This window comes from Geospiza fortis, unplaced genomic scaffold, assembly GCF_000277835.1.
Source record: "Geospiza fortis unplaced genomic scaffold, GeoFor_1.0 scaffold217, whole genome shotgun sequence".
Classification (NCBI taxonomy): domain Eukaryota; kingdom Metazoa; phylum Chordata; class Aves; order Passeriformes; family Thraupidae; genus Geospiza; species Geospiza fortis.
This window is the reverse complement of record NW_005054392.1, coordinates 85,926-104,686: the sequence shown is the minus strand read 5'-3', so window position 1 is coordinate 104,686 and position 18,761 is coordinate 85,926. Positions and strand designations below refer to the sequence as shown.

The window sequence follows — 18,761 nt, the reverse complement described above, 5'->3', positions numbered from 1 at the left end:
GTAAACATTATGTCACCCTTCAAGAACTGATGTGAATGATCATGTCAGTAAGAAGAATCCACTTCTCAGTTCTTCTATTTAAAGCCTAATTTGTGGCTCAGGAAATAATTCATTTATGTGAGGCAGGTTAACCTAAACCAGGTAAAGGTGTGAGTGGGCTAATAACACCTGGAAAAGGGGAGCATGTATAATACCTTATTATTTATTCACTTTCTGCAAATAAAGCTCATTCGCAGAGCAATCTGTGACCCTGCTGAGCCAAAGACAACTGATCTGAACGTGGAAGATTCTCACAACAATAAGACACTCACCTTAACTCTGCGATTAATGTTGAGAAACTGGCAAGTCTTGTCATAAAGCTCTTCCAGTTTTTCTCTATCCCAGTAGAAGTCTGGTGTTATTAGCAGGTCTGAGCTCAGATTTATACGGTGTCTAAAAAGAATGGGCACTACTGTAGTTCAGGCTTCCTCTTGGTGAATATATGAGCAAATATTGACATGCAATTAAATGAAATAAAATTTTCCTGTAATTCTACATACAGTATGAAAAGAATCTCCTTTCATAGTAAAAATACAATTGGAATGATTACTTAAAACTGGTCACATCTCCTGAAGCTTTTGTAGGAATACTCTACTGTGGAACCCTTTTGAACATAAATGACTTTTTCCTTACGCCGTCATTGCCTCCTCAACCTCTGACCTTCCTTAATTTTTGGTACCTGTAGAGAGGTCCCTGACTATGCTGGTGCTCACTGAAGCAACAATACAGAACTCCTAAATGTGACTGGTACTGCATGCTAGATATGTGTGTGCAGCACACCCCTCAGAATCAGGCAATGGTCTAAGCATCATAAAAGCTGAAAGCTAAAATCTCCTGCCTTCAATGTATTGCTAACAAACCTTTGGATACTTGGAACGTCATTGCTGATTACTGATCAGTCCTTCAAGTACCCCAACGTTTGAAACAGGAATTGTTTTTTAATTTTACCTTGGAGATTTGGTGGGATTTTTTCCTTTTCCTTTTTGGTTTTTTTTTTTTTTTGAGTTTGTAATGGTCTGTATTGACAAAGGCCAAATTTCACTTGAGGGAGGAATAAACATTAAATACAATGACTTAGCAGAGGTTTCTGAGTAAGTCAAGGGAAGAACAGAACTCAAAAGATATTTACCAACTCTAGCCTATAGATAACAGTTCTACACCTACCCCCCTTTCTCCTGGTATTCTTTACATGCTGTAAATACAGTATCTACTGTAATTACTAGTTTAAACACGTGTTGCTGGACTTAGGAAAGGAAAAGGGTGTGGTATTCGGTCATTTATGATATACTGCCTGCTTAATGCCTGCAGTTGAAATGCCAGTGTGAGTGGTGAGCCAGTGGGTCCCCTTACTAATGTAAATAGCACACAGACTCCAGTCAAAATAAGGAATTCTCCCACCCTGTCCCACCCTGCTCTACTTAGTGGGTATTCTTCTCTTTGTATACTGCACAATGTAACTTTTACATTCTGTGTAATACAATGTCTTGGGTGTAACCAAAGAATTTACCTTAGTGCGAAGAGTTCTCCAATTTTCTGCATCACATCTGCATGAGAGAGTTTTACCTTCCTTCGTGACTTTAGAATCTGAAAAGTAGGAAGTTCTTCACTGCTTGATCAAGTAACATGTATTAGTAGTTAAGAAGTCCAGAGTTGTACAGCCTGAAGTATCTTAGAATCTAAATGCATACTGTACTTACTAACATTTTAGTTTTGTTTGCTTAGTGCCTTGCTTCTCTAGCTTTCTAAGAATATCACCGTGTAACTGGTTCATCCAGGCTTCTCAATAAATCACTGAGTACATCATCAGTAGCTACAGAAATACTGGGGCATTTTCTGTAAGTGATTTCCTGAACAAGAGATGATTTGTTCTTCCTTCCTGCTGTTTTTATTTTAAAGTCATGACAGTGTTCTATTACCTTGCCACTCCTTAGCCTTTTAATAGACTTTCTCCTTATAACAATCAATGTATTACCATTTATTTCCTTCATATAAAAGTAATAAACCAAACGTTTTCTCTTTTGAACCCCACAAATCTCAATTTTATATAAAACTTTATATGGGCTTTGTACTGTAATTACGTCTCATGAAAAACTTTTAAGTAATTCACTCAAACTCTTCATTATGTTCAAGTCAAAGCACATTATTTTCAGCCCAAGTTAGCACACTCTGGCCAGGTTTTTAAATGCTGCTTATCCTGTTACACATACATTTCACCAGTAGCAAGTGACAGTGGCACAACATAGGAAACATTATTACAATGCAGAACCAAACTCCCAGCCCTTTAAAGGTGTTTTGAGCTTCTCTACCCTGATGAATTGACGATCAAACGTGTTCAACATTCAATTGCTTTTTCCCTATCCTCAGCTACTTATGGACTGATTTTTTATAAAACACAGGAGAAAAGGAGGGGAACAAGACCTCACCTCAGGAATTGACTGGATAGATTCCACAAAGTTATCCAGTAATGATTCCCAAATAGCTAGCTTCACTGCAACACAGAGATAACAAAGCAGAAGACTGTGAGAAGTACATACGCTTTCAAGTAATTCTAACTTTAAATCTGTCAACAGGCTGATTCAGGACATGTCGATGCTTACAGACATTATTTGCAGCAAGTTACAGTTTGCACCGTACAATCACTGCTCATGTACCAGTGGGCAGATCTGGGCTGGGCACTGACACAGCTCTGCACACAGAACCAGCTTCACCATGAGCACAGCTTTCTTCTCCAAGTGATCAGCTCAGATCCTGGAGAGTTTCTGCTTCAGCTCAGAAGTTGTGTGTCCAAGTGCTCTACTGGATGTGTGACCCTCTGCAAATTACATTCCAAGGAGGCTAGAGATAATGAGCTATGCTGGCGTCAGGCTGACTTCATGTGGCACCTCAAGAGCCTCCATTGCATTTCTAGTGTCCTGCACAGCTCTCATTCTCTATTTGTGCAGTATTGATGCACTGTGCTCCAACCACAGAGTTAGCTTGTATGGACACACCACCTGTTCCTGTTGAAGATCAATCCAAACTTTAGCAATCTCCTGCTTTGTTTTTAGGTGAGTGTACTGTTAGTGAAGATATTAACTTCTGTTCTACGGAAGCTTGAGTTCAGCACTGGCACTGGCAACACAAATTCTGCTATGCCTCAGCTTGAACCTAGTAAAATGTTTCTGCAAGATGATAATATAACTTAGGCCTTGTTCTTTAGTCCACAGATCCCCAGACAAGAAAGAAGTAGCAACAGATCAAAACTTAACCCCATTCAATCTGAAAGAATTAATCAGGGAAGATTTAATTGTCAAAATGAACTCTTCTGTGGTAGTACTCAATAGTATCATCTGTCTAGGACACTGCCAGTAAACCCAATGCTGAGCATTTTGCACAATCATCTTTTGAATACAGAGGCCTAATCCAAGTCACTGACTTAAATGACTTCAATTTTAGCTCCTGAAAAAAACAACAACCAGTAAACATTTCATCTGTCACCTGTTATTTGACAGATGCTGGTTTCTGCCATTCATAAATTTGACTAGGGACTATACTTGCATCCTTTATTTTTTACTGAACATTATCTCCTGGGAATAAATCTCTTCCTCTCTTTTAAGAGGCACTACTCTTCCATACAGTGCCTTTATGAATAAGAAGACTATAGAGAACAATATGCTTTTTTCTCAACAGCTCTTCCTTCAACAGTCAAGAACCATTTACTTACACTGCACTCCTTGATGAAATGGTGTAGCACTTAAAAATGTGCATTCTATTTCTTTCCTCTGTAAAGGTGCACTTCCCCAAAATACTACTGGAATCCTGGAATTTACCCTAAAGGCAGTAGAAGTAGACAGACCAGAGTTCCCTTAAAGGCCTTTTTGAGGACAGCCTTACTGCTGCTGGTTCCTAACTCCCACTCCCTCCATCATTCAAGGTCTGAAGCAGCAGACAGGTGTTATTTGCTCAAGCAGCAGGATGACTGGTGAACCTGACTTCTTCACAGTGCCTCCCACTGTCTGCTACCATAGCTAATAAGCCTGCAAAACATTATCTGTGACTGTGGTCCACATATGTGTTACTGATACACCTCCCCAGCTGGGAGTAGCTGCCCTGTATCACTTCTTTAGCTGGTATCTAGCTTTTTCTGTCAGAGGAAATGATGTCAGTATGAATTACTCAAGATTACTGAGAGGTTTCTAATAGTGAACTCCACACTCATTGTTATCCTAGGATAGTTTTCAAAGGTGGAGTAAAGGATGCTCAGTAGAATGTGTATCTTTTGCAAAGCATGTTTGTTAATGCGCTTTGTTCAGCTTTGAAAAGGTTTCCATTCAATAAAGCAATTCCAATTTACAGAAAACATGGTTAAAGCATTGAAATCTGAAGCACAATCACTTTACAGAGTTTGTCTAAACCAGATACCAAGTTTTTTCCAGCCTGTCACTGTGCAAGTCCCACTTATAATGACATTTCACAAAATCTGTAGCACAGACTACATAGTACAAACAATTATTAACTTACCAGAAAGACAAAGAGCATTTGAAAAAGCAAATTTCTGCAGAACAACTTCATCACTATCCAGTTCAGAATTTAACAAGATTTGTCCTTTATGGAGCTTTGACTGACCTCTGTTAAGACAAGATTGAAGCATCTTCATCAATCGATCGAGCCACCAGCATAGTAACATTTAAAGAATAATCGACAGTGCAAGAAAGGCTAGTTGTTAATTTAGATAAGGTATGCCATGTCTGTATGGTATCACCCCCATCCTTGCATTTTACTCATGTTCAACCTGACAATATTCACAACAAATCACTGAAAATTAGTTCCTCAGCCTAAGACAAATATTATGGCCAAATTTTCTAGGTGTAAATGCAAGTGCAGCAAGCTGTGATGGTAACTGTAGCATTGCTGCATACACACAGATTATTCAGAGTAAGCAGGATGCTGGTCTCTCTCCTGCTTTTTAGCACCTCTGTTATCTTTCTCTTTTCATTTTCTGCTGTCACTCTTATCAATCTTACTCCCTCCCCACTATGATGTTGCTTTCCCTAAAACCTCTATTGCATAGGGGGCAAGGAGCAAAGAAAAGGGGACAAAAGACTTGTTCAATTTTTCATGTCAATCTCACTATGACACATGCAGAAGCAAAATGGAGCATCTCAAGAATCGCAAATTACACAACTAAATAGTACCTGCAGTCTTCAAATGGTCAGGAAAAACCAAACAGCTGTCTCCTTATCAAGTTACTTTAAATAAGCTGAGCATCATTCATTCAGTTCCTATTAAAAGTGTCCTGTCTAGGGGTTGCTTTTGGGTGCTGTTGGGAAATTACAGGTAATACATATCATCATTTTCATTGTGAAATATTTCTGTAGAGATAATTTTCTTTCCATGATGAAAAAATATTATTTAGCAAGGAAAGATAACTTGCCAGGTTTATCATTACATAATAATTAAGCTGTAACTTTCCTACTAAATGAAGTATATGCAGAAATTACATCTTTGTATATGAATCTCAAGGACATGGTGAAAGCTTATAGAGAGCATCTGCTTTAAAATCAAACTCTTCTCAATAATGCTTATTAGTTTTTTTGCTGTGACATACACAGTTACATAGTTTCTGTTTGGGATTGCCGAAGAGTTGTGTGGGCAGGGAGCTTCTTATTTACAAGATCTATTGTATAAGCAAATCACAAAGGCCACTACTTCCAAGTTTACCAAGACAGAAACATTTATCCACTCAGATTTATAGTTTTTCTTTCTTTATTTTACTCATTTGGAAAAAAAAGTAAGGACAAGTATATTTTTACTAGCTGAATTACTTTTGCTTGAATTTGGTTTAGGTGTCTGTTAGCTTTTATATAAAGACCACCTGAAGATACTTACTCTCCTATTCTATAGTTCAGCTCTTCATTCTCCCAATGGACCAGTGCAACTTCATATGGTTGAATTTCATGCTGCTCTAGCACTTGCATGATATTCTTCATCTGAGAAGGAGACAATTGCAGCAAGTCACCATGCAGCAAATTATCACTCTGCAAAGAACTTGCATAGGGCAGGCTGATGAATGCAACCTTCATGCTGAAGTTATTTACCTAACAATGAAGAGGTGTGCTAAATAATGAAGTTATTATTAACATAGTTTACATCTGAAACTAGTTGTGGTTTGAGAAGAATTTGTAGCTATAAACAACTGCAAGGAATCTGGAAAAACTGAAATGTCATTTTATATGTGCACACACAGAACAGGGTAAGGATTAACCACAGCAGCAGTAAGGGCAACATGGATGTATTCAGTATTATAACAATGAGCTGTACTAGATTTTGGCAGATGTCTGAGTGTGGGAATGAATCTTTAGGAGAAGTACATTAGGTGGTGGTTTCTGATAAAATTACTAGTTTGCTGCTAAATCAGTAGTCTTGTTTCAGCTACCAGAGATCAGTTATATTACAGAAACCCTTTACCACTACAAAAAATCTGGAAAAATTGTTTCAGCTGCCACATTCATCCCTGTAAGTAGTTAAATGTGCGATTTTACTTGCAAAAGTAATCTCACTGCGCCTTTATTCTCCAGCACACTAAAACCTGATGCAGGGAGAAAGAGCCCTTTTCTCTCACAAAACTTTCTCCTCTTGACATCTGACTTAAGATCTCTCATCCTTGTTCCTTTCTATCTGCTACAAGGCTCCCCTCAAAAAAATCATCTGCAATTAGAACAAATTCTGAACTAAAAAAAGCATTCACCTATGAGTTTTTAAAAGGCATTTAGCTACACAACAGCCAATAAAAAACCAAACCACAAAACCACAAAACACTTTTGATGCCTAAATTCTTTAGAGTTCAATCTTCTATTAAACCATACTTAAAAGCACTCTCCTTTTAAAATAAAAGATCATAGTTCACCTTTTAGCACAAAACTGTACTCTATGAATTTTTCATAAAGCATATTTTCCAGGTTAAGTACTCTAAAAAAATCTGTTGGATCACCTGCAAGAGGGATTTTCTTTGCACTGCTAACTTTCTTCATTGCTTTCAAGACTTTTGGTGATACTATCTATGTAACACAGTAACATTTTTCACTGAAAAAACCCCCTCAACTATACAGCTGAAATAGCTCCTTTCATAATCCTGAATTCAATATTAGCATGACTAAGACTTGCCATACAATTCAAGTCTTGTGATAAAAAAGGGTATGAAAACATAGGAAGCATCTGCTCTGAGGCCAGTCACCTCAGCAAAACAGCAGTGTCCAGGGACAGTTCAGCAGTGCAAACCTCACACTGCTTCTAGGCCCAGCCTAATTTTAGAGAAGGGACTAGCTGTGACACAGTAAAATTAATTAGAAGAGATGTTCTGGAGTCACTAGCTGCAAACTCCTGCTATTACAGGCACTTACGTCACACAGTTTCCTTTTAAAAAACCTCAGAGCTGGTTTTTCTTTTTGCCCTTGCTATTTTGGTAAGGAAGCTGCTGTGCAACCTTCCTACTCAGGTATTTGAAACTGCTGTTTTGTATTTTAAGTTTATTTTTGTGATCAGTCTGTATTTGTTACTTCTTCTGTTAAATAGCTGTTAATTTAAAATATTTTTTTTCTCCTACTAGTAATTTTGGGGTACTTTTGTCCATTTGCAGTGACACTACATTCAGTTTTACTGAATTACTTTCAGTTTCTGTTCTACAGACCAGTTTGGGGTTTTTCTCCTCTCATTTCAGTTCATTAAAGCATGGCCATAAAAATACTTCCTGTATTTGAGCAAGTCGTTTGGCAGTTAAAGCTTTGACTATGATTTCAATAAACAGAAAGAGGCATTTTCCTCCTCTTTTACAAATAAAGCTAGCAAGGGACCAACTACTGATACTAGTATTGACCAGGAAAACAAGGTATCAAACTTTCAAAGGTATTTAAGCATGTACAACAAGGAGAATTTTCAGAGTACTCCAGAGGGCTAAGGTGTTCATCTCAAAGATCATCAGCAGTTAAAGCAGCTGGTCTTCAGTAATATTTGTGAATTAGCAGTCTAGTTACAGCCATAGCATCCAAACAGGCAAGGGAGAACTGGTATCTTTTTGTAGGACACCTGATACACTGACACCCCCCCAAAACAGACAGGAAATTGGGAACATTTCAGTTCTGAAACAGAAGAACTGAACTTGAATCCAGAAATTGTTCACATCTGGAAACAACTGCTCTGTTTTCATTTACCCCAGTGAAAATTCTCCTGTGAATTTCTATGCATCTCAGTATCATCTATTTAATACACCATTTAATTTCACATAGTCTGTCTACAGATAAGGTCAATACTTTTGTATCTAGAATCCAGTTTAACCACAGTAATAAAAATACATTCAAAACATTAAATAACTATAAATGTATTCACTAGAATAGATATGCTTCTGGCGTACCCTTCTAGGTCAGCAAAGATCACCAAAATATAATATATCAGCAACATATTTAATAATTATACCAATCAATAAAAAACTTCCTTCAGGAAAATTGCTGGCTGGTAAAAACACAGAAAAGTATTGACAAGTTGCTTATAATTCTTTTTTTTTCTTTCAAAGTTGTACAAACGTAAGTCTTTAATAACTGACTTAAAATGGAATAGAATGGAATAATCCTTTTCTTCTAACATATTTTATGTTACATTAGTGCTTTTAAAATAATCGTTCACAGGTAGATTTTTCTGATCAACTTTTTCAGGATGTAGAACTGCAAGAATATTCTTTTTGTCAGTCTAACTAAATTAAGGCTTCAGATTTTTGTCTTAAGTAGATGAAATTTCAAAGGTGATGTATCAGCAGCCCACACACTTGAGGGCAGTAGCAGGCAAGAACTTGCACTCATTGGAGAAGAACCAATCAGTTTTTTTCTTTCACAGAAAGATCAATCTCCCAGACAAACCTCTAGCATGCTGAGCTTTGTGAGACTGATAAAACACCTGCTTTATGCAGTTTTAACCAAGTTTCACTTTACTTACACTTTTCTCTTCCACATTCCAAAATACAACAGCCCCTTCCCTGTGAATTCAAGGAAAAACTGAGTGTAATCATACTGTTTTAAATGTATTTTAATGGAATACTCAAATTGTACAGTGGCAATTTTTGTCATTGTGAATGAAGAAACTTAAAGCTATCTTCAGAGAAATTACATACTAGTTGCTTTTTAACCATACTTCAATGAAAAACCATGAGAAGGTGTTTTTCAATCATCTAAATAATTCTGATTTTTTAAAAAATCATTCTGACTGGACAGTTATTCCTTGAGTTTCATGAGGTAATATGATGCAAGATCTAGCAAGCTGCACTACTTCCTTCACACCATTACTATTAATGATATAATATTTTGAGCACGATTTATTGCTTACCTGAAGAAAAAAATCATGCCAGGATCATCTTCTTTTGCAGATTTCTCAGTACTGACCACCAAAACATTTGCAGCATCTGGTTTGAAATAAGTAAAAAAAATTAGAATATTTAGTCAAACTTCTAAACATGACAGCTGATAGCTGCAAGTATGTAATTCAACAGTTGCATACTAACACATCAGCCAGTTCCACATTTTATTTTTCTGATAGAAATGCTTGTCAGGGACCAACTACAATATCAAACTACACTGCTTCTCTGAACTAAAGAACACATTCTAGACCGACTGGGCCTCTGCTGGGAACTTCACCAGAATCTTCAGCTAATGAAAGACAGTATTCTTGAAGAACAAAAGACTTAGGAGAAAACTGATGCAGACATTGTAAATAACCAGGAACAGGACACAGAAATGGACATACAATGTGAGAGAATTGTGGAGGTTTTGCACAGTTGCAGAGAAATTACCAGTCAAATCTGCTTGCCTGGAAGCTCTTCATTTCTCTACACTAAAGTATTAATCTGCACTCAAATTGTGCTGACTTTGCTTTGCCAGTCAGAAACTTGAAAGAGTGTACCGTCAAGACAGGAGAGCCTACACCTGCATTTCCCTGCACATCAGAAGTGTGCTTTTGAAACAAATCTTCCACCCACACCACACTTCTGATGTGCACTGCACAACAGGACATGAAATGTGAGGATTTTTACATTAAATTAAAATGAAAGAGAAGCTCAAAAAATGCTGCTGTGGTACTCCAACCACTAAATGGGGCATTTGTTACAAAGGATTAGACCAGAGCTAGTCCAAGTAGAATATCTCCAAACTTACGAAATGTGGTTGCTGGGTTCTCAAAACAGGGGTTTTGATTCTTCTACAAATCTTCTCCACTGTGCCACTCACTAATACAGATGGAGTTTTAGAAGTCCTGATGTGGTTTCAAACCAGCATGACTTGTTTTTTGCAGCACTAGTGGAAGCTAGACCAGGAAAGTCCCCTACTTCTATTTCAAGTGAGACTTCACAAGGATTTTGCAGGGCCTAACAGCTAAGCCTTAAAAATCTAAATGCCTTTTCAGGAAAATCACAAGTGATGGGGTATCCAAAGTTGTTACTTCTGCTTGTGTACAAATTCTACCTTCTGCTTTACTGCTCAGGCCATAGAGGCCAGGTACACTGAGGCAGCAGAGAGACATGACCAAGTACCAGATACACTTTTGCTAATATCTGAACTAGGACCACATGGTTGGTCTGAATGAGCCCTTAAAGACTTTTCTTCCACTTGCTAGTCCAGTTCAGAAACACATAATTGGATGAATAACTAGAGCAATTTTAGGTGTGAAGTTTGAGTTCATCATGGAAGTAACATTTGTCTACATTTTCTCATTTGCCTTTTCAAATGCCAGCCATATCTTTATTTATCCACTCCAGCCAAAACACACAAAATTGAAGAGAATTTGGTCTACTTTAAGTGGAGGTGCAGGATCTGCCTCTAAAATGTTTTTAAAGAAGTCAAAACCAAGAATAACGCTTTGGAAAAACACTACAAAGCAAAAAATTCACACCATAACTGCTGTTTTAGATTTCCATGCAGAAATATTTTTTAAAATTATTTTCCCAAATTCAGTGTTTGGCTTGGTAACCAACCACTGCTACAGGCACATGCCAACCATCACAACATTTCAGATCTGCTGGCACAATCCTTTCATCATTACTTCCTCCAAACTTTTGATAAACAGTACTCATGAGTCAAAAACACCATGAAGAAATAAAAGGAATTAGCAAAACTGACACTCCCAGGGTAAAATAACGGCAACAGTAACATTGAATTCATAGTCATGCTGGGGGTTGTACAAAGTTTCTATCCCAAAGCTGTGAAACCAGGGTTAGTTTCAATACAAAGAAACTACAAAGGAACATGAACCATATATTCTAGTGGGTATTGTCTTTCATGTTCATCTTTCTGAACAAGATAATCATTAGTAAATCTTGTGTTTGAAAGAGGTCCACTGGAGTATTACTGCACTTCCATTATTATTTGAGAGGTAGACAGGCTCCTGATAACCCCTACTGAAATACCCATGAAATGCCAGAGCTTCTCCTAACTTCATATAATCTGTTCTTCCAAAGGAAGAAGAAAAGGTATTCTACTACTGACACATGGAAATCACAGCTGTTCCAGGGCATAAGGTTCCTTAAGCTATAATAAGATTAATTTGTTTTTCTTTTGTAGTATAATGCAGCTATTTCCAAGCTCTACTTTCCCAAGTCTGCAGAGATATTTTATATAGAAACCAGAATCAATTATTTTGCTGAAGCCTAAGTGTAGCATTCAACAATTGCTAGGATATACTTGGCCCAATAAAGAAGTATCAACAGCATTCTCTTTACTAGAACTAAACACTTATGTGTGTATCTTTTTCATTTCACTTAGTCAGCAAGATTCTTTCTTGCATGCCTTCCTCTCCAACTCTGATTTACATTAATAGAAATCTAGGTACAGAAAGAAGATGCAACACTTCAAACTACAGAATTGTTTTGACAGCTGACATACTGCACTACCTCACTACTGAAAGATTAATTAAAATAAAACATTCAAAAACTAACACTCAGTGAATTTCTGTAGAAATTCTCTGTATCAGTCAATTTCCAAAGTTATTTATTTCTCATGCATGCATGTAATTTTTCTATACTTCTAATGTAATTGTAATGTTGGGAAAAATTATCAGAGGGTAATGTAATTGTAATGCTGGGAAAAATTATCAGAGAGCAAGAGCTACTCACACTGCTATTCTGAAAGGTTTTGTTGTGGGGACTTTTAGGCAAATAGAATCTTTAAGCAAAGCAATAATTTTACAGGCAGTATGATATATTCCAGGATATTATCAGAATAAGAATATATAAAGTTACAAAAATTATATCCCTCACCCATATTTTATTTCCCCAGATATAACATTGCATTTAATATGTTTCAAAAATCTACCTCTAGGCAAACTTGTTATTTCAACATATCCATGTGAAGTCAGGTCATGACACAGATTACCAAGATGATATTCATCTGCTGTTGCAAAGGCTGTGCACTGCATCAGATTCTGTGCCAAAGGAACAGAGATTTGAGTTAGGGCAAGGCTGAAGCAAGACGGTAATAAGACAACTGTTTGCTTCAAATTTATTAAGAGAGTGACGATTTTCAATTATGCACTGTTCTTGGTATCATTGCCATGATTTCCACCTGGTGTACATATACTAACAAAGTACTTGCTCCTTGTTAGAAGGAAAGAAATCACACACTGAGAACAAGTCAGGTGGCATGAGTGAAGTCACAACAAAAATTCTATGACAGAGCCCCAAAGACAACCCTTCTTACCTGAAAGCCAATCAAATACTTGAAGAGCAGAGCTGCACTTGCTGCTGCTCTCCCAATACCAGGCTTATGACATACCTGGCTGACCACTGAAACCAGAGGCAGGACAGCCCTGATAGAGTTAAAATACCATGTTTTAAAGATAAATGGAGTTTGACTACCCCAGTGTGTTTATCAAGCAGAAGCTCCAAACACAAACCTCGTGTTCTGCCATGCACCAAGCTACTGCCAGGACTGCAGCACAGAAAGTCAAAAGTCACCGACCTTCCGGGCCAGCTGCAGGTGTTGCACAGCTCTAGCGTCCCTCCCTGCCCTGAGCTGCATGCTGCACTAACAGCAGTGGAACAGTACCCATGGCCAGCATGTCCCAATATCCCACAATCTAAACAACTAAAATGTCATATTCAAAGAAGTAAATGGAAAAATTATGCTGACTTGCAAGGAAATGTGTTATTTTCGTGATTAATCAAACAAGTCACAATACACTGATTTGCAAATTCTACTACTCATCTGAAGTGTATTTCTTTGTCCTGATACCATGTATGACCTACAAAATTGTTTTTCAGTACAATGTAGTGGAAAACATCCAGAAAGCAATGTCTCACTGTGGATCAGTCACTTCCCAGCTTTTTGTAACTAATACAAATGGGGATGTAACTAACAACAAATGAACAAAAGAACTGTGCTCATCTGCAGGCATTTAGGTCCACAATACACTTCAACCTAAATCCAAGTTACATTCTTGCAGCACTCATACACTGTGAAATAGCAAGGCTTCAAGAGGGGCTCTGCTCCCTGCAGGGGGCCTGTCAGCAATCATTAAAATCATCACCTCACATTTGAACTTTTCTTTTTTAATGTCAACATTCTACTATCACAGCCAAAGCTTTGCTTACACATCATCTTAATTCAGGAACCACTACCAGAAAATAAGCTTTCAAAGTAATTATAATATTCAGAGAGCAATTTTGTAGCCATATTCCCATAACTGTGCTAGAAGGTTGAATTAACAGTGGAACAGAACTCTGCTTTCAGTTCCCTCAAAGTATTGAGTTTCATTATCATAATTTCAACTGCATAAATCCACTTGCAATTGCTAAATCACCAGTGCCAATTATACATCTGAATCTGAAGATTCTTCCAAAAAGCTCCTGTTATGGTAAGTACACATGCTCTGCCTGAAACTCTTCTGTCAAGAGTTAAGGGACCAAATTCTCATCTTGTAATACAATCTGAAAACCTCTATCCTGCTCTGTGTTTTGCCAGTTTATTACTTGGGCTATTCCTCGTTTCAAGGCACTACAGGACTGACTTTCTGTCTTACAGCTGCAATTTTACTTTCAATGGCTACATTTCTCATTTAGTTACAACCAGAGGTTTTCCATTAAGCTACATGCCTGAAAAAGCATTTTGGATATGAACTACTTTTGGGTTTGGGGATTTTTTTTTACAATGTACTGTTTCACTTACATATTTACAAAAATCTTGTTTGATAGAGAACATTTGGCTTAGGCATAATTTGTGATTAAGACACCTAAAACACGTGTCCATGGGTGCTGGTGGAGATACAGACAAAAAAATTACTCTCATCAATGACTCAGTTAATCCTAAAATAGATATGTTAAATGGCCGGCCAACCTTAATGCCATGTTTTCTGCTACATCCCTTTCACCTGCAAACTTCAAAAACCCCAGAATACAGCACCTGTACTGGTGCTAGAAAGGAACTTGAGCTACTCACCCCCTTCTCCTTTCTGCCTATAGCATTATTGAGATTTTATTCAGAGCAGCACACAGGATGGCTGCTCCTAAGGACAGCTAAGTACCTTGACAACTCATTTTCTGTATCATCCTCTCCCCAACAGCTGTATAGGCTCATGGAATCATAACTCCCCTTAGTCCATCTCATCCATTTTTAGCATACAAAAAGTTTTAAGAACGAAAACCTGTAGGATGAACTTTAGTCCTCGTATCACCCCAGGAATCGATCTTTATCTGAAGTGTGGTAAATACTGTGTCTATGCCTTTCAAATTTCAAACTATTTCTATGCTAGATGGCTGCAGCATTAAGAGTTAGCTCAGAGGCTTTTCCTGCCATCAGACCGTACCAGGTTATCCAAGCAGTGGTACCACTCACTGATGGACTCACTGAATCACTTAAATGCTTCCAAGGAAATCCTCTATCTATCCTGAAAAACTGGTTGTACAACAATTTACCACTGCCGGTGCCCTGCACTCTGCCTGTAAAAGCACATGAAGAACAGTGCTGCAGAGGATGGGAAGGATCTCATTCACCCAGTGCTCTGCAAAAGAAAGGTGTCAGCTGCCAGGCCCTCCCAGAGGGAAAACATCACAGATCCTCAGGGTTCTCACACTGAGAATCCCAGGAATGGGCCTGCAACTGCTGTCTCCAGAGGCAGGACAAGATGGGAAGGAGATGTCCCTAAGGCAATGGCCTTGGTGCTAGGGCCTGCTACACTAGAGGTAATTTCTGGCCCAGCATTTTGCCAAGCAAAAGCCTCCTCAGGAAGTATATTATTATTTCAGTGCATCAGGCAGTATTTTCTCCATTTCTTCATAACGGAAAAAATTAAAAATAGCACTGCATGTTACTTGCACATATATATGAAAATGTCAAACAAAGAAATTGTTTGCATTCTATGCTGTCATTTAAAAGCCTCAAAAATGTTGTCACTTCACCCAAAACCAAGAAGAATCAAACTCTGAATGTAATGTTACCGCATGACTAAAAAGCTGGAAACATTACATAGTGTTCCAGGACTAATATTTTTCACTTTCCTCTTTCAAAGCAATCTGAAAATATTAGTGGGAACTAAATTGTTTGTAACTATCTTTTTATGTTACACTACAACATGCACCTGCTTATCACACAAAATACTCATCACAAGCTTAGATACGAGAAGGCAAGCATTAAAACTTTTCTCTGCTCACATTCAGTAGATCATGTAACAGATATATTTTGCAACATGGAAACTATTTCTAAAGACACAGCGCTTGTTTTAGTCTCACCTATCGTACTATTTTACTAACAATACCCTGAAACTCACTTGTTTTAGCCTGACAAGAACAGTAGCACATCTGACACCAGGATTCACCATGGGAATCCTATATTCAAGTGTACTTAAGGCCTAGCCTGGCTAAGAGCTATCTTAAGGAGATGTGGCTACAAATATGCACTGTTCTTCCTCATTGTACCTCACTGTATCTAAAACAGTGTGTTCTTGCATTTCCTCTGGAGACCTCAGAGTCTGATAATCAAGGTGCTATTTCTACACATGGAATGATCTTTCTCAGGTAACACAAGCTACACTTGCACATTTATAACCCATCTGGAACTTAATCTGAATATAAGCTTTATACTATTTACTTTCACTTCTGTTTCTGTTTGAGTGAAACCTTAAAACTGGGTAGATCTGGATAAGCAAAGAGATGTAGAGAAAGTTAAATTATTCTGACAGCTAGACTTTGTTTCTCAATAGAAAATGTCATTTGAAAGCACTGGTCAAAACTATTTTTAATGCACTTCACCTTTCCACTTTATAGTAACCACTCATCTTCCCTCCACTTTTGTTAACACATTGCAAGTAAACTTCCATTTTACCTTCAAAATACCAAACATGCCAGTTTCTATCAAGCTTGCTTCTATTTGCAACGCTCCAACGCTAGTGTAAACAATGAAGTCTTTCTCACCAAATAATTATGTTAATTTCATTAAAATGTTTATCTAAACCCAAATCTGAATGGAAATTAAACTGATGTAATCCCTTAATGTCACATAGACTGTAAATGTTATACTTCACCTCCATGTCTGAGAGTGGCAGGTTCGCTCTGGATGGCTGCTTGGTCCTCGGTGCCTTTGGTGGCCTCTTAACTGGCTGGTTGCTGGCTTTGGGGACAGTTTTACCAGCTGATACGACTGCATAAAATCTTGATGACGTGTTCCTAAGCTTTTTGATCCACTCTGTATTGAGCCTGTAGTTTTCCATCATTGTCACCCCCAAACGTCTCCAGGATGAGAAAAAACCCTCCCCACTGTGATAATAAACATTTCTTTCCAAAGTGGACAGAAATCCTCGGAGAAAATGCTGATTCCTGACTTGTACACATTGACTTGTCAACCAAGGGAATGCAGGTTTCAGTGCATACAAATCCCAAGACTTTGCTGTTCTGTGAGCTGCTCTTTCAACTTCATTATCCAGCTTTAGTAGTAGACATCCAGTTTTGTTAAAGCTCTGGCATTGGCATATTGTTGTTAAAGCGTGGAAGGATCTCATCTGAAGGTGCAGAAGTTTCAGTCTCATTTCTTCCCTCTGAACTGTATTTAAAACAAACAAACAAAATAATCCGTCAACATTTTGGAAAGAAATAAAATTATTCCCGTCTTATCTAAAAGGTGGTCCGTATTACTCTTGCATGTGTTAGAACTCCTCAGCACACAACACTGGTGGGAATAAAAAGAATTTTTTGATCCTATGGAGACACTCTAAGATCAAAACACATCGGTGTGCTTGTAACAAGTGGTGAAAAAATAGAACTGGTTGCTGCATCAATATGCAAGAGGGCATCTTTTCCTTTGGCTGCTCATTCTGTGCAGCAGCCTGCACTTTCAGTAACTCCACTGCTTGTGAGCAAGCAAGCACACACGTTAAAGAGAACATCAGACACTGTGAATCACTGTGATATATAATAAAAGCAACAATTAGATTACTACGTGGTTGTATGGGAATGTCACCTGCAGAACACACACTGCTCAGCCCCAGCTCCAGCTGCTGTGCCATGAACAGCCAAGCACAGATCCAGCCCCAGCCACCTGTCCTGACCACAGGACAGAGAATGGAGCCGACTCACAGCCTTGCTCTGCCAGTACATCCTGGTGCTACAGGGACCACCAGGCCTGCCTGCAGAGCCACCCTGCAGCCTGAAACACAACAGTGTCCTTATGCAGGCAGCTCAGACTAAGAGCAACCCTTCTATATTTGCACTACATTGTGTGAGCTAATAAAATAAAAATATTCACAGACTCAATACTGCAGTGGATGTGTCTCATTTGCTGAAAAAGCTCAGTGACAAGTCCCTACCCTCATCTGGCTTTCTTAAGAACATTTCCCTTACAACACAAAATCCATCCTCAGCAAGTTATTAACAAAAAGTCCTCAAGGTGCCTAGTTCAAAAAACTGCCCATTTTAGAATATTTTTCAAAAACAGAAGGAGGATCTTTAATACTAAAAATACATTTAACATAATAGTTCAAACACACATTTTATTTAAAGAGCAAATCATAGTGTGTGCTGTGGAACAAGCCCTCCAGCCTGACAAGGATACCCAGACGAACTGATATTGGGCTTAACTTTGTATCTTTACATGCTCTTCACTTGTACCTTTTTGCCCAATTTAGAAGCCTGTTATTGGAATACTTACTGAGATAAAATATTATTTTAATTTTAAACTTGTTCTGTATTTAAAAACCAATGCTGTCCAGGACAAGGCATATTTACCTTTTTAAAGGCCTGATACCTCCTGGATAAAAAAAGAGCAGAGAGAAACTCAGCAACTGCAACCCAGGTGGTGGAGAGCTGGTGCAAGGGGTAAAGTCTCCAGTAGTGTGTGGTAAGTGGCAGAAAGAGATTCAAAATGGTTCTGTTGGCGTTCCTAGCTAATAAAACCTCATCCCGGATCAGTAAAGCCAGGAATGATTTTTCAACTGTAAAGGCTTACAGTAAGTTGCAAGGAAAGAGAGATCATATAGACCGAATTCCATCGAGGGGCCTGAGCGCCAGACCTGCGGCACCAGAGGCGCCAAGCCAGGAGGAGCGGAACACAACAACTCAAGAGGAAAGCGGGACGAAGGGCGACCACAACAGCGCAGGAGGCGCCACCTCCAAGCAGCAGGCACGGAACTGGGATTTATTTTCCAACGTCTCTCCAGTACACGGCACACTTTAGCCACGCCCGCCGCGGAGGCCCGGCTTGCTGCGGCACCGCCCCCCACATATACGG

The 18,761-nt window shown here is 38.4% G+C and overlaps 1 protein-coding gene across 2 annotated transcripts in view; it reads right to left on the bottom strand.

Moving 5' to 3' along the window:
• Nucleotides 1–17,080, bottom strand: part of RMND1 (required for meiotic nuclear division 1 homolog) — an 18,158-nt gene extending 1,078 nt beyond the window's left edge. The window contains exons 1-9 of one of the 2 annotated variants that reach the window (XM_005425636.2): nucleotides 16,564–17,080; nucleotides 12,363–12,471; nucleotides 9,388–9,463; nucleotides 9,001–9,040; nucleotides 5,908–6,008; nucleotides 4,540–4,646; nucleotides 2,463–2,527; nucleotides 1,547–1,623; nucleotides 312–432 (exon numbers count right to left, since the gene is read on the bottom strand). In XM_005425636.2, the coding sequence (XP_005425693.1) occupies nucleotides 312–432; nucleotides 1,547–1,623; nucleotides 2,463–2,527; nucleotides 4,540–4,646; nucleotides 5,908–6,008; nucleotides 9,001–9,040; nucleotides 9,388–9,463; nucleotides 12,363–12,471; nucleotides 16,564–17,064 (1,197 nt within the window). In that variant the 5' untranslated portion in view covers nucleotides 17,065–17,080. The remainder of the gene's footprint in view (nucleotides 1–311; nucleotides 433–1,546; nucleotides 1,624–2,462; nucleotides 2,528–4,539; nucleotides 4,647–5,907; nucleotides 6,009–9,000; nucleotides 9,041–9,387; nucleotides 9,464–12,362; nucleotides 12,472–16,563) is intronic. The other variant, XM_031060819.1, reaches the window with a different exon arrangement.
• Nucleotides 17,081–18,761: the final 1,681 nt, after the last annotated feature.